The 13,854-nt window shown below is 48.4% G+C and overlaps 1 protein-coding gene across 4 annotated transcripts in view; it reads left to right on the top strand.

Moving 5' to 3' along the window:
• CTCF (CCCTC-binding factor) overlaps positions 1-13,854 on the top strand; it is a 336,042-nt gene that overhangs the window by 83,778 nt on the left and 238,410 nt on the right. For all 4 annotated transcript variants that reach the window (XM_033940988.1, XM_033940989.1, XM_033940990.1 and 1 more), the window contains exon 3: positions 1,672-1,842. In XM_033940988.1, coding sequence (XP_033796879.1) covers positions 1,672-1,842 — 171 coding nt within the window. The remainder of the gene's footprint in view (positions 1-1,671; positions 1,843-13,854) is intronic.

The following is a 13,854-nucleotide window of genomic DNA, read 5'->3' on the forward strand; positions in this document are numbered from 1 at the left end:
CCTCTGAAGGCGGCCTCACTCAAGGATCTTACCCTGATTGATCTTTTTGGTGATAATTGCTTCAGCCAAAAGGGTTTTAAAACTTCAGACCCTTTCCTGTTAGGATCCTTATCTCTCCTTCCTAGAGGACCTTGTCTATGAAGAAAGCCTAATGGTTAATCCAGTGGAGCTGGGTTTGATTCCTACTGCAGCTACTTGTGGCTCTGGGAGGGCACATAATCCTCCATTGCCCCAGGTATAAAACAAGAACCTGTATATAAAATGTAAACCACTGATCATAAAGAAAGGTGGTATATTGAATTCTATCCCCTTTTCCCTTTGAACTGTCCCCATCTTCTTTGCAAAGGTGATCTCTCATTTCCATGTGAACCAGGAGGTCTGCTTGCCCTATTTTTGTGGATCAGAGTTCATACTCGAGAGCTAGAAAGCTCCGTAAACTGAATGTCTATGTAGAACTATGCTTAGATGTTGGTAGGATATGAACAGTTTTTTGCTCTCTGATCATTCATTTGGCCTTTTCTGTGGCTCCCAAAAGGACTGCGTAACACTCAAGGCTTCTATTGTGTATTGGATAAAAGCAGCCACTGAGGCAATTTATAAATGCAGGAACAAATTGAGTGCCTTCTGGGCTGCAAGCGTACTCAACTTGTGCTTAAGTAACATCTTAGGTATAGGATCTCGCCCGAGGATATCTGCAGGGCAAGGACTTGGTTATCGTTGCCTTCCTTTGCAAAGTGTTACAAATTGAATATGCTACCTGGAGCCCAGTCAAACTTTAGCAGAGCTGTGATTCAGGAGGACCTTATGTTTTCCTGCCCAGGATGGTGCAGCTGGATGATAAAGAAGGTAAAGAACATAAGAATAGCCTTACTGAGTCAGACCAATGGTCCATCAAGCCCACAAGCCTGTTCTCACGGTGGCCAATGCAGACCACTAGTACCTGGCCAAAACCCAAGGAGTAGCATTATTCCATGCTACCGACCCAGGACAAGCAGAGGCTTTACCCATGTCTTAATAACAGACTATGGACTTTTCCTCCAGGAAGTTGTCCAAACCTTTCTTAAAACCAGCTACGCTGTCCACTTGTACCACAACCTCTGGCAACGCATTCCAGATCTTAACTATTCTCTGAGTGAAAAAATATTTCCTCCTGTTCGTTTTAAAATTATTTCTCTGCAGTTTCATTGAGTGACCCTTAGTCATACCTATTAATTTCTCAATCTCCTTTCTTTTAGTCCTACTTGCACCATCCTGAGACCCTCTCTAGAATAATTGGTTCACAGGATTCACTGAGTTCTTTGCCTTTCTCTCTAGGGGTGTTTTATTTTCTAACTTTATTAACTTCATAGAAGTTTCTGGTTATGGAATTTATTATAGTGCTGTGGTTGATGGGACATGGTGTGGTTTACAGGATATTCCATACTGAAGTTTTTTATACAGAACACCAGCCCTTTTACTATTAATGTCACTGGGGAAAGTTGGCTTCTCAACCTCCATCTGCTGGTTGGAAGAGGATACAACCCAATTATCAGAATAGTGCAACAGGACTAAAGGAAAGGAAATGAACAGGTATGACTAAATTTCACCACTGCATCTGGTAAAAAGAGTAATGCAACTATATGTTGAAGCTGTAATATATGTTGTGAAAAGTTCCATGACTTTCATTGACAGGTGTGAAGAAGACATTCCAGTGTGAGCTCTGCAGTTACACATGTCCACGGCGTTCTAACTTGGATCGTCACATGAAGAGCCATACTGACGAAAGGCCACACAAATGCCATTTATGTGGTAGAGCTTTCAGGACAGTCACATTGCTGAGAAACCATCTGAATACTCATACAGGTAAGCCAGCCATTGCTTTTTTTTTTTTTTTAATAGGTTGCCTTATTAGATAAGTATCAGTACAATACTGTTGTAATTTTGGGTTATAACTGGTTGAGTGAAAGATACTGAGGGAAAAAAATCACTCTGAGAATAAGGACATTACCAGTGATTCGCTGCAGTAATCAGTCCTTGATCTCAGTCTTTAACATTTTTGTAAGCGATATTCTAGTAGGTAAAGTCTGCCACTTTGCAGATGATATGAAAAAATGCATTGGGATAGATAGCATAGAAGATGTGAAGAATAATAGGAAGGATCTAGCAAAACTTGAGTAATGGTCTAGAACAGGGCTGCCCAATTCCGGTCCTCGAGATCTGGCAGGCCAGGTTTTCAGGATATCCACAATGAACATGCATGAGAGAGATTTGCATACCAATCTCTCTCATGCATATTCATTGTGGATATCCTGAAAACCTGGCCTGCCAGTAGATCTCGAGGACTGGAATTGGATAGCCCTGGTCTAGAATTTGAAAGATAGGACTTAATACTAAAAACAAACACAAGATCACGCATTTGAGATAGTGTAGGGCAGTGTTTCTCAACTCAGTCCTAAATTCCCCCATGCTAGTCAAGTTTTCAGGATATCCACAATGGATATGCATAAACTTGATTTGTATACACTGTCTCCATTATATGCAAATTTCTTTATTCATATTCATATTCATTGTGGATATCCTTAAAGCCTGACTGGCAAGGGGTTACTCCAGGACCGAGTTGAGAAACACTGGTGTAGGGGTGAAGTATTTCTGTGCTTGAAAGAAGAGCATGAGGTTGTCAAACAGGTAGAAAAGGTAAAGGCAGAAACATTGAAACATGATGGCAGATAAAGGCCAAATGGCTAATCCAGTCTTCTCATTCACAACATCCACTATCTTCTCTCCCTAAAAGATCCCACATGCCTGTAACACGCTTTCTGAAATTCAGTCAGTCTTTGTCTCCAGCACCTCTACTAGGAGACTGTTCCATGCATCTACCACCCTTTCTATAAAAAAAAAAAAAGTACTTTGTGGATTTACTCCTTAGCCTATCACCTCTTAACTTCATTCTATGCCCTCTCATTCCGGAGCTTCCTTTCAAATGAAAGAGACTCGCCTCATGTGCATTTATGCCACATAGGTATTTAAACGTCTCTATCATATCTCCCTTCTGCCTTTAATCAAAAATATACATGTTGAGATCTTTAAGTCTGTCCCCATAAGCCTTTTGACAAAGACCACCAACCATTTTAGTGGCCTTCCTCTGGACTGCCTCCACAAGTATGCTTTGGTCCACAAGAAGAGCAATGACCAGCATGAAAAAGGGGGTGATATTGTCTTATCCCAGGACAAGCAGGCAGCATATTCTCACACATGGATGACATCACTGACGGAGCCCCGCAGCGGACAGCCTCGAAAGCAGACTTGCTTGAAGATCTTTCTAAGAGCTTCTGAGTGCTGCACTGCGCATGCGCGCGTGCCTTCCCGCCCGACTAGGGGGCGCATCTCCTGTGAGGATCCTCAGTTCAACGTTTTCTGCGGAGCCGAAAAGACCTGTTCCTCTTAGCTCTGCAGCGTTGTGCCTTCTCTTCACCGCGGCTGGATTTTTTGATTCATGTGTGTTTGCTATCGGTTTTTCTTTAAATAAAAAAAATAAAAAAAATATTTTCCTTTTGTTTCGTCTCGTCTGCCGTCGGGTACGGGGGCTTTGGGCCTAGGCCCAATCCTTCCCCTTCCTGCGGTACGGACTTAATTTTTTCTATGTCCCGGCCTTTAACCGGGTTCAAACGTTGTTATCAGTGCGGCCGGATGATTTCCATCACCGACCCTCAGAGTCGGTGTATGGTTTGTTTGGGAGGCAGTCATCGACCTGAGGATTGTGTTCGTTGTCTGACCTTTCAGCCTCGAGCTTTTCACCGCCGTTGTGACTGGTTTCTTCAGCTCTTCGCAGTCATGAAACCTGATAAGGCCTCGGCCTCGACCTTGGCAATGACTTCGGTCTCGAAGACCTTGACCTCGGGGGCTACCTCGGCCTTGAAGACCTCGCCCTCCGCCCCGGTGCCGGCCTCGACCTCGAAGACCTCAGGGTCTTTGATCTTGAAGGCCTTGTCGACTCCTTCCTCAAAGTCCACTCCTGTGGGTAAGTTTCCTGCCTCTTTTTCAGGTGCCATCCCTAAGAAGCCACCAGAGCCTCTGCCTCCGCAATCCGTAACCCCAGGTTTGCCTACCTCTTTGAGACCTCCAGCTAAGCGCTGGTGGATACAACAATGAAGTCAATGGCGCAATGCGCAGCAGCCGCGAAGAAGGCAAACAGAATGTTGGGTATTATTAAAAATGGTATTACGACCAGAACAAAAGAATTCATCCTGCCGTTGTATCGGGCAATGGTGCGCCCGCACCTGGAGTACTGTGTTCAGTATTGGTCACCGTACCTTAAGAAGGATATGGCAATACTTGAGAGGGTCCAGAGGAGAGCGACACAAATGATTAAGGGCATGGAAAACCTTTCATACACTGAAAGATTGGAGAGGCTGGAGCTCTTCTCCTTGGAAAAGCGGAGACTCAGAGGAGACATGATAGAAACCTACAAGATCATGAAGGGCATAGAGAAAGTAGAGAGAGATAGATTCTTCAAATTTTCAAAACATAAAAGAACAAGAGGGCATTCGGAAAAATTGGAAGGGGATAGATTCAAAACAAATGCTAGGAAGTTTTTCTTTACTCAGCGGGTGGTGGATACCTGGAATGCGCTTCCAGAGGACGTAATAGGGCAGAGTACGGTACTGGGGTTTAAGAAAGGATTGGACAATTTCCTGTTGGAAAAGGGGATAGAGGGGTATAGATAGAGGATTACTGCACAGGTCCTGGACCTGTTGGGCCGCCGCGTGAGCGGACTGCTGGGCACGATGGACCTCAGGTCTGACCCGGCAGAAGCATTGCTTATGTTCTTATGTTTGAAGAAAACTCGAAGTTTCGACTCGCCCGCACCGTGCATGCGCGAGTGCCTTCCAGCCCAGACCAGGGCGCGTCTCCTCAGTTCTTACTTTTCCGCGGAGCCGAGAAGTCTGTCTTCGACTCTCTGTGCAAAGTTTTCTTCACTTGTGCCTTCTAAGTCCGCGGTTTTGGTTTTATTTGATCTTAATCGCTGATTTTCGTCGTGGCGGAGCTTTTTTGGCCTATGTCCCGGCCTATCACCGGTTTTAAAAAGTGTGACAAGTGCCAGCGCACAATTTCGCTAACGGACCCTCATCGACGCTGTGTTCGGTGTCTCGGGCCTGAACATCTTCCGAAATCGTGCCGGCCTTGCTCCACACTCACCGCACGTGCTTTCAAGCGCCGTTGCATTTTGTGGGAATCGCTGTTCATGGAATCCTCAACGGAGCCGTCGACCACGAAGGGACCTTCGCCTTCAACATCATCCGCAACTCCACAGCCTACCACCTCTGCAGCGCCGAGTCTCATCAAGCCCGCCTCGTTCGTCTCGGCTCAGACTCCGGCGCCTGCTGCGATGCCTTCCTCAACCTCAGGTCAGGTAGCTCAGCAGCCCATTCCCCCAGTAGTGTTGAAAGTGCCCAAGGCCTCAAAGTCCAAGCACTCACACACTGCTCCGAGGGAGCGCGAGGCCCGCGCAGGTGGTCCCATTTCAGATGCGGATCCATCCTTGCCGGCCTCGTTCCAGACCATATTACAGAAGCAATTCATCGAGCTCTTTACCACGATAGGGCCTCAGCTTCTTTCCCAAATCCAGCCTGGGCACGTGGAGGCCTCCCGCGAGGTCGAGCCCCCTCCAGTGCCTCAGCGGGGAACACACTCTCAACAGGGAGCAGAGTCTCTGCGAGTGTCTGGTCTGGCAACAATGCATGCATCGCAAGAAGCAGAGTTTTTGCCCATGCCTCCATTGGAGCCGATTCACTTGATGCAAGGAGCAGAGTCTTTGCGAGTGCCTCCGTTGGAACCGATCACCCCGACGGGGTTCGAGCCTTTACGGCAACCACACCTGCTTCGATCAACTGCTTCCAGCCCCATCCACTACCTGGGGGCCTCAACGAAGACTTACTAACCTCGCCCATCGAGGCCGACCTCTCGACACAGTCCGCATCACCGATCGAGGCACTCCAAGAGGCACTCGTCTAGGCAGGCCTCGCCTCATCGGAAGCAAGCATACCTGGAGTATTCACCACCGACCACTACTCCTCCACCGATGCCGGACACAATGGGATCTCGAGGACACAATAGGATCTCGAGGACACAATGGGATCTCTCTTACCGTCTCGAACCCTGTCCCCAATGGATCCAGAGGCCTCGACCTCTTCGAGCCCGTCTCGAGGCCCTGCAACGGCCGACCAACTGTCCTCCTCGTTCCTTCGACAGATGGCTGATGACATGGACATCCCCCTGGATACGGGGTCCAAATTCTCGAAAGAATACCTGGAGACTATGCACCTCCCTCAACCACCGGCGGAGTCCCTAAAGCTTCCCTTACACAAGCTATTAGACCAAACCTTTGCACGGTGCCTCGAGACACTTTATTCGATCTCTGCGGTGCCAGGTAAGTTGGACACCAGATACCGCACTGTTCATCGTAAAGGGTTCGATGGCTCTCAGCTCTCCCACCAATCCCTGCTAGTGGAGTCCTCACTGAAGCGGTCCCATCCCTCCCAGGTCTACGCCTCCGTCCCACCTGGTAGAGAGGGAAAGACCATGGACCGGTTCGGCAGGAGAGTTTACCAGAACTCCATGATGGCCTCGATAGTCCTGAATTACAACTTCCACTTCACAACATATTTGGAGTTCCTTTTGTCCGTACTCCAGAAGTTCATGCCCTACGTGGATACTAGACCACAATTCGAGTACCAGGAGGCACTGGCTTCGTTATCCCAGCTCCGGGTGCAGCTTATGCAGTCCTCCTCCGACGCCTTCGAGCTCGCGGCTCGGGCCACAGCATGTTCGGTGGCTATGCGCCGGCTGGCATGGCTGAGGACAATCGACATAGACCCCAACCTCCAGGATAGGCTTGCCAATGTTCCATGCGCTGGCACCGACCTCTTTGATGAGTCCATCGAGGCAGTAACCAAGAAGCTCTCGGACCATGAGAAGTCATTCCAGTCCATCCTGCGTCCGAAGCCCAGGCCTGCTCCTCCTCGTCAATCATGCCCGCCGCTGATCTACCAGCGGCGTTACCCCCCGAAACAGGCTCTCCCCATCCGGCAGCCTGTGAAGAGGCAGCACCCGCAGAAACATCAGCAAAAGCCTCAACCATCTGCTGTTCCTAAGGCTCCTCAGCCCTTTTGACTGTCTCAAAGAGAGCATAACCTCTGTCGTTCTACCTTTTTCACCAACTCCACCTATCGGAGGTCGCCTCCACCATTTTTTCCATCGATGGACGACTATCACCACCGACCTCTTGGTCCTCTCCATCGTCAAGGAGGGATACTCCCTTCAATTCCACCAGGTTCCTCCGGAACATCCTCCAAGAGAGTATCCTTCCAACTTGACGCAGACCACCCTTCTTCTTCAGGAAGCCCAGGCCTTGCTGCAGCTTGGAGCTGTCGAACCGGTCCCTCGGGACCAACAGAACAAGGGGTTTTACTCCCGGTACTTCCTTGTTCCGAAGAAGACTGGCGATCTGCAACCCATTTTGGACCTCAGGGTGCTCAACAAGTTTCTGGTCAAAGAAAAGTTTCGCATGTTGACCTTGGCATCCCTGTATCCCCTCATCGAGCAGAACGACTGGTTATGCTCTCTGGATCTGAAGGAGGCCTACACTCACATCCCCATTTATCCGGCCTCACGCCAATTCTTCAGATTCCGGGTGGGACATCTTCATCTTCAATACCGAGTGCTTCCCTTCGGCCTGGTCTCGTCCCCCAGAGTCTTCATTAAGTGCCTGGTAGTGGTAGCCGCAGCACTCAGGAATCACGGTCTCCAGGTAGTTTCCTTACCTGGACGACTGGCTCATCAAGGATTCCACGTCTCAGGGAGTCGCCCTCGCGACCCAGAAGACAATTTGGTTATTACAACATCTGGGATTCGAGATAAACTTCCCAAAATCCCACTTACTTCCCATAATCCCACTTACAGCCCTCCCAGACTCTCCCCTTCATCGGGGCGATCCTGGATACTACCCAACTCCGAGTGTTCCTCCCTCCCCCATTCATGGAGGCTCTTCTTCACCTCTGCCATTCAGTGTCCTCTTGCCCTTCCATCTCCGCGAGACATGATGGTCCTGCTAGGCCTACAGTACATGTGACTCCGTTTGCCAGACTTCACCTCAGGACGCCTCAGTGGACCTTGGTGTCTCAGTGGTTCCAGACGTCCGACCCTTTGACTCAACACATCCAGGTCACTCCTGCTCTGCAACAGTCTTTTCGCTGGTGGATGCTATCCTCCAATCTCTCCAGAGGCTTGTTGTTCCAAACCCCCCGCCATCAGAAAGTCCTCACGACCGACTCATAAGAACATAAGCATCGCCTCTGCCGAGTCAGACTGTAGGTCCATCGTGCTCAGCAGTCCGCACTCGCGGCGGCCCCCCAGGTCCGTGACCTGTAGTGATCCTTTACTTAAGACATTTTATCCTTTATAGTACCCCTCTAACTATACCCCTCAATCCCCTTTTCCTTCAAGAACATGTCCAACCCCTTTTTGAAACCCAAAATCATAGTCTGATCTACCATCTCTTCCGGAAGCGCATTCCAGGTATCCACCACCCTCTGAGTGAAGAAGAACTTCCTAGCATTTGTTCTGAATCTGTCTCCCTTCAATTCTCTTGCATGCCCTCTTGTTTTTGTTTCCCCCGCCAGTCTGAAGAAACTGCCCCTCTCTACCTTCTCTATACCCTTTATGATCTTGTAAGTTTCTATCGTGTCCCCTCTAAGTCTTCGTTTTTCCAGGGAAAAGAGCCCCAGTTTCTCCAGCCTCTCAGCATATGAGAGGCCTTCCATGCCCCTTATCATCTTTGTTGCTCTTCTCTGGACCCTCTCGAGTGTCGCCATATTCTTCTTAAGGTACGGCGACCAGTATTGAACGCAGTATTCCAGATGCGGGCGTACCATCGCCCGATAAAGCGGCAGGATAACTTCTTTGGTTCTGGTAGTGATTCCTTTTTTAATAATTCCCAACATTCTGTTCGCCTTTTTGGAGGCCGCTGCGCATTGTGCTCCCGACTTAAATGATTGGTCCACTAAGACCCCCAAGTCCCTTTCTAGGTTGCTCCTCCCCAATACCATCCCCCCCATATTGTAGCTGAACATCGGGTTTCCTTTCCCTATGTGCAAGACTTTGCATTTCTCTACATTGAAGCACATTTGCCATTTATTTACCCATTCACTCAGTTTGTTCAAGTCCCTTTGTAGTTCTTTACATTCTTCAACAGTTCTAACCCTACTGGAGAGTTTTGTGTCGTCCGCAAATTTTATAACTTCGCACTTCGTCCCCACTTCCAGGTCATTAATGAATATATTGAACAGCAGTGGTCCCAGCACTGACCCCTGAGGGACACCGCTTGCGACTGCTTCCCAGTCAGAGTAGTGTCCTTTTACTCCTACCCTCTGCTTCCTGTCCGCCAACCAATTGCACTTCCCCTTCCACCCCATGATTCCACAGTTTCCTTAGCAGGCGCTTATGGGGTACCTTGTCGAAGGCTTTTTGAAAGTCCAGATATATGATGTCTATGGGGTCATCTTTGTCCAATTGTTCGTTAATCCCCTCGAAGAAGTGCAGTAGGCTCGTTTGGCAGGATCTCCCTTTAGAGAAACCATGCTGGCTGGTTCTCATCAGATTATTTCTTTCTATATGCTCATTTATGCTGTTTTTGATTAATGATTCAACTATCTTCCCCGGGACTGAGGTCAAACTCACCGGTCTGTAGTTCCCCGGGTCACCTCTGGATCCCTTTTTGAAGATAGGCGTAACATTCGCTATCCTCCAGTCCTCTGGGACTACCCCTGTTTTCAAGGATAGGTTGCAAATCTTCTGTAGTAACTCCGCTATTTCGTCTCTGAGCTCCTTCAATATTCTCGGGTGGATTCCATCAGGTCCCGGCGATTTGTCAGTTTTTAGTCTATCTATCCGTTTGAGTACGTCTTCGAGGCTCACCTCTATTGATAATAATTTTTCCTCTTGAACCCCCTTGAAGGTTTTTTCCGGTTCTGGCACGTTGGTTCTGTCCTCTTTTGTGAAGACTGACGAGAAGAACGTGTTTAATCTGTCTGCTACCTCCTTTTCCTCCTTTACCACTCCTTTTCTGCCTCCCTCATCCAGGGGTTCTGCCTCCCTCATCCACCCTTCCTCCCTTGCCGGTTGTTTTCCTTTCACATATCGAAAGAATGGTTGAAAATTTCGTGCCTCCTTGGCAAGTCTCTCCTCGTACTCTCTTTTCGCTGTTCTGACCACACGGTGACATTCTTTTTGATGTTTCCTGTGCTCTTTCCAGTTTTCCTCAGTTTTATCATTTTTACACTTCTTGAATGATTTTTCTTGTTTCCTATCACCTTCTTAACCTCATTGGTTATCCATGCTGGGTCTTTTCTTTGATTCTTTTTGCTCCCTTTTCTAAATCTGGGTATATATAGGTTTTGCGCCTCGTTTACTGTGTCCTTGAATAAGGTCCAGGCTTGCTCCACCGTCTGTGTTTTCCTGGAGCCGTTCTTGAGTTTTCTCCTTACCATTTGCCTCATAGCGTCATAGTTCCCTTTCTTGAAGTTAAACGCTGTTACAATGGTTCTCTTCCCCTTTGGCATTTCTATTTCCACTTTGAATCGGATCTTGTTGTGATCACTGTTTCCCAATGGTCCTACTACTTTCACTTCTAGGGTAGGTCCTTTCAACCCGCTGAGGATTAAATCCAGTATAGCTGTCCCTCTTGTTGGTTCCTTGACAAGCTGCTCCAAGAAACAGTCCCGTACTGCCTCCAGGAACTCCATTTCCCTTTAACATCTTGAGGCTCCATGGCTCCAGTCTATCCCGGGATAGTTGAAATCTCCCATAATTATGGTGTTTGCGTTTTTACATTCTCGTCTCAATTCAGCCCTCAGTTCTTCATCCATTGCTTCTGTTTGTCCAGGTGGGCGATAGTACAGTCTCATCTTTATCTCGGTTCCCTTTCTTCCTGGTATTTTAACCCATATTGATTCCGGTTGGTCCTTTGTCACTGCTGCATCCACTCCGGTTGAGTGAATGGTATCCTTTATATAAAGTGCTACTCCTCTCCCTTTTTGATGCGTCCTGTCTCTTCGGTAGAGCTTGTATCCTGGTAGTACTATGTCTCATTTGTTTTTTTCATTCCACCATGTTTCCGTGATTGCTATGACGTCCAGGTTCTCATCTTTGGCAATGATTTCTAGTTCACCCATTTTGTTCTTCAGGCTTCTTGCGTTAGTGTACATACAATTTAAGTCTTGATATTTTTGTTTTTTTGTTACTTTCCCTTGTGATTTGTTATTCGCACCGTCCCCTTCCTGTCCTGCAGACTCCTGTTTAATGTCTCTTATGTTTTCCCCTTGTGATACGTTCTTGTTTTCCTCCTTAAGCTCCTTCCCTTCCTTCTGTTTCTTTTCGTCTTCCCCTTGCAGTAGACTCTTCCTAACCTCCTCTTGATTCGTTTGGCTCTGTCGGTCTTTCATCGCCTGTTGTGTGTCTTTGGTGTCTTCCCAGCACATTCCCCACCCAGTATCCTTTCGGGATACTGTCTTCCGAATCATCGACGCCTGGTCGACTGTCGGCTTTCCCCTTCTTCTTAGTTTAAAGCTTGTTCTATTCATTTCCCGACGTTGTTTGCTAGTAGTCTAGTTCCTGCTGTGCTCAGGTGTAGTCCATCTCTCCTGAATAGCTTGTTGTTGCCCCAAAACGATGTCCAGTTTCTCACGAAGAGGAAACCCTCCTCTTCGCACCATCTCCTCATCCACGCATTAATTGATTGTAGTTCCGTCTGCCTCTTCACATCAGCCCTCGGTACTGGTAGGATCTCCGAGAACGCAATCCTCTGTGTCCTTATCTTTAGCTTCCTTCCCAAGATCTTGAGTGCATTCCTGTTGTAGTCTCTCCTGGTGACATCGTTTGTTCCGACGTGGACTATCACTGCCATCTCCTCCGTTTCTGCTCCTTCCAGGATCCTATCAATTCTGTCGGCGATGTCCTTAGTCCTTGCTCCTGGGAGACAGGTCACCAGCCTTTCCTCTCTTCCTCCCGCTATGTGACTGTCCACTTGTCTTAGGATCAAGTCTCCCACCAGGATTGCAGATTTCCCCTTTTTCAGCCTCCGCTGTGGTCGCAGATCAGTGTCCATGGTGCTTTTCGTTACTTCTCCCTCAAAGCGCTGGTAGGATCTTGCCTCTTCTTCTTGCGAGTTTCCTCCATGGGATTTTTCTGCCTTGGTGTCAGATGGTTCTTGTCCTTTGTTTAGTTCATCCTCCTCGTTCCTGTGCTGTTCGTGTTCCTGTTCTTCCACTCTCCTGTAGGCTTCCTCGATGAACTTCTCGAGTTCCCTGACCTGTTCCTCGATGCACCTCTCTCTCATAGGGTGTTCGGATGTCTGGAAAGGGTCTTCTGAGGTGTAGCGTCCCTCCAGTTCCCGGATCCTGTGCTTCAGATGGCTGACTTCATTCTTCAAGCTCCTCCATTCTCCACAAGGAGAGGTAGTCGTACTCGTCAGCTTATGCTGGGGGGGCTCATCTGGACGGCCTCCGCACCCAGGGTCACTGGACCAGCACGAACCGCCAGTGCCACATCAATCTCCTAGAACTCAGGGCAATCTTCAACGCTCTCCAGACCTTTCAACATCTCCTTCGCGACCAGGTTGTCTTCATTCGCACAGACAACCAGGTCGCCATCTACTATGTGAACAAGCAGGGAGGCACAGGATCGGCCTCCCTCTGCCAGAAAGCTCTGAAAGTGTGGGATTGGGCGACTCGCAACAACACCTTCCTCAGAGCGGTCTACATTCAGGGGTCGGACAATGCCTTAGCAGATAACTTGAGCCGTCTTCTACAACCCCACGAGTGGACCCTCAACTCCACGCCCCTTCATCACATCTTCTCCCTGTGGGGAACTCCTCAGATAGACCTCTTTGCAGCCCCCCACAACTTCAAACTGCCTCACTTCTGCTCCAGGATCTACACCCCTCAGCGCCTCGAGGCAGATGCATTCCTCCTGAACTGGACGAATCGCTTTCTATATGCGTTTCCTCCTTTTCCTCTCATTCAAAAGACTCTGGTCAAGCTGAAGTCAGACCATGCCACCATGATCCTGATTGCCCCATGGTGGCCCAGACAACCTTGGTACTCCCTTCTACTTCAACTCAGCAGCAGGGAGCCATACCCTCTACCAGTTTTTCCATCTCTGTTTACACAGCATCGGGGATCTCTACTTCATCCCAACCTGCAGTCTCTACAACTGACAGCTTGGTTCCTCTCAACGTAACCCCTCTACAGTTTTTCCAACCTGTGAGGGATGTCTTGGAAGCTTCAAGGAAGCCTGCTACCAGACTATGCTACCACCAAATATGAAATAGATTCTCTGTTTGGTGTGTTTCTCAGCGCCAGGAGCCTCAACATTCCTCCTTGTCTTCAGTTTTGGACTACCTTTTGCACCTGTCTCAGTCTGGCCTCATCTTCCTCCATACGAGTCCACCTCAGTGCAATTGCTGCTTTCCATCAGCCTCTTCAAGGGAAACCTCTCTCTGCTCATCCTGTGGTTTCCAGATTCATGAAAGGAGTTTTCCATGTCAATCCTCCCCTCAAACCGCCTCCAGTGGTTTGGGACCTCAATGTTGTTCTCTCACAGCTTATGAAACCTCCATTTGAACCTTTTCACAAGGCTCACCTGAAGTATCTCACTTGGAAAGTGGTGTTTCTCATTGGCCTCACTTCTGCTCAACGAGTCAGTGAGCTCCAAGCCTTGGTCACGGACCCACCTTTTACAGTCTTCCATCGTGACAAAGGTGGTTCTCCGCACCCATCCGAAATTTCTCCCAAAAGTTGTCTCGGAATTTCATCTTAACCA

Source organism: Geotrypetes seraphini, chromosome 4, assembly GCF_902459505.1.
Source record: "Geotrypetes seraphini chromosome 4, aGeoSer1.1, whole genome shotgun sequence".
Lineage (NCBI taxonomy): Eukaryota > Metazoa > Chordata > Amphibia > Gymnophiona > Dermophiidae > Geotrypetes > Geotrypetes seraphini.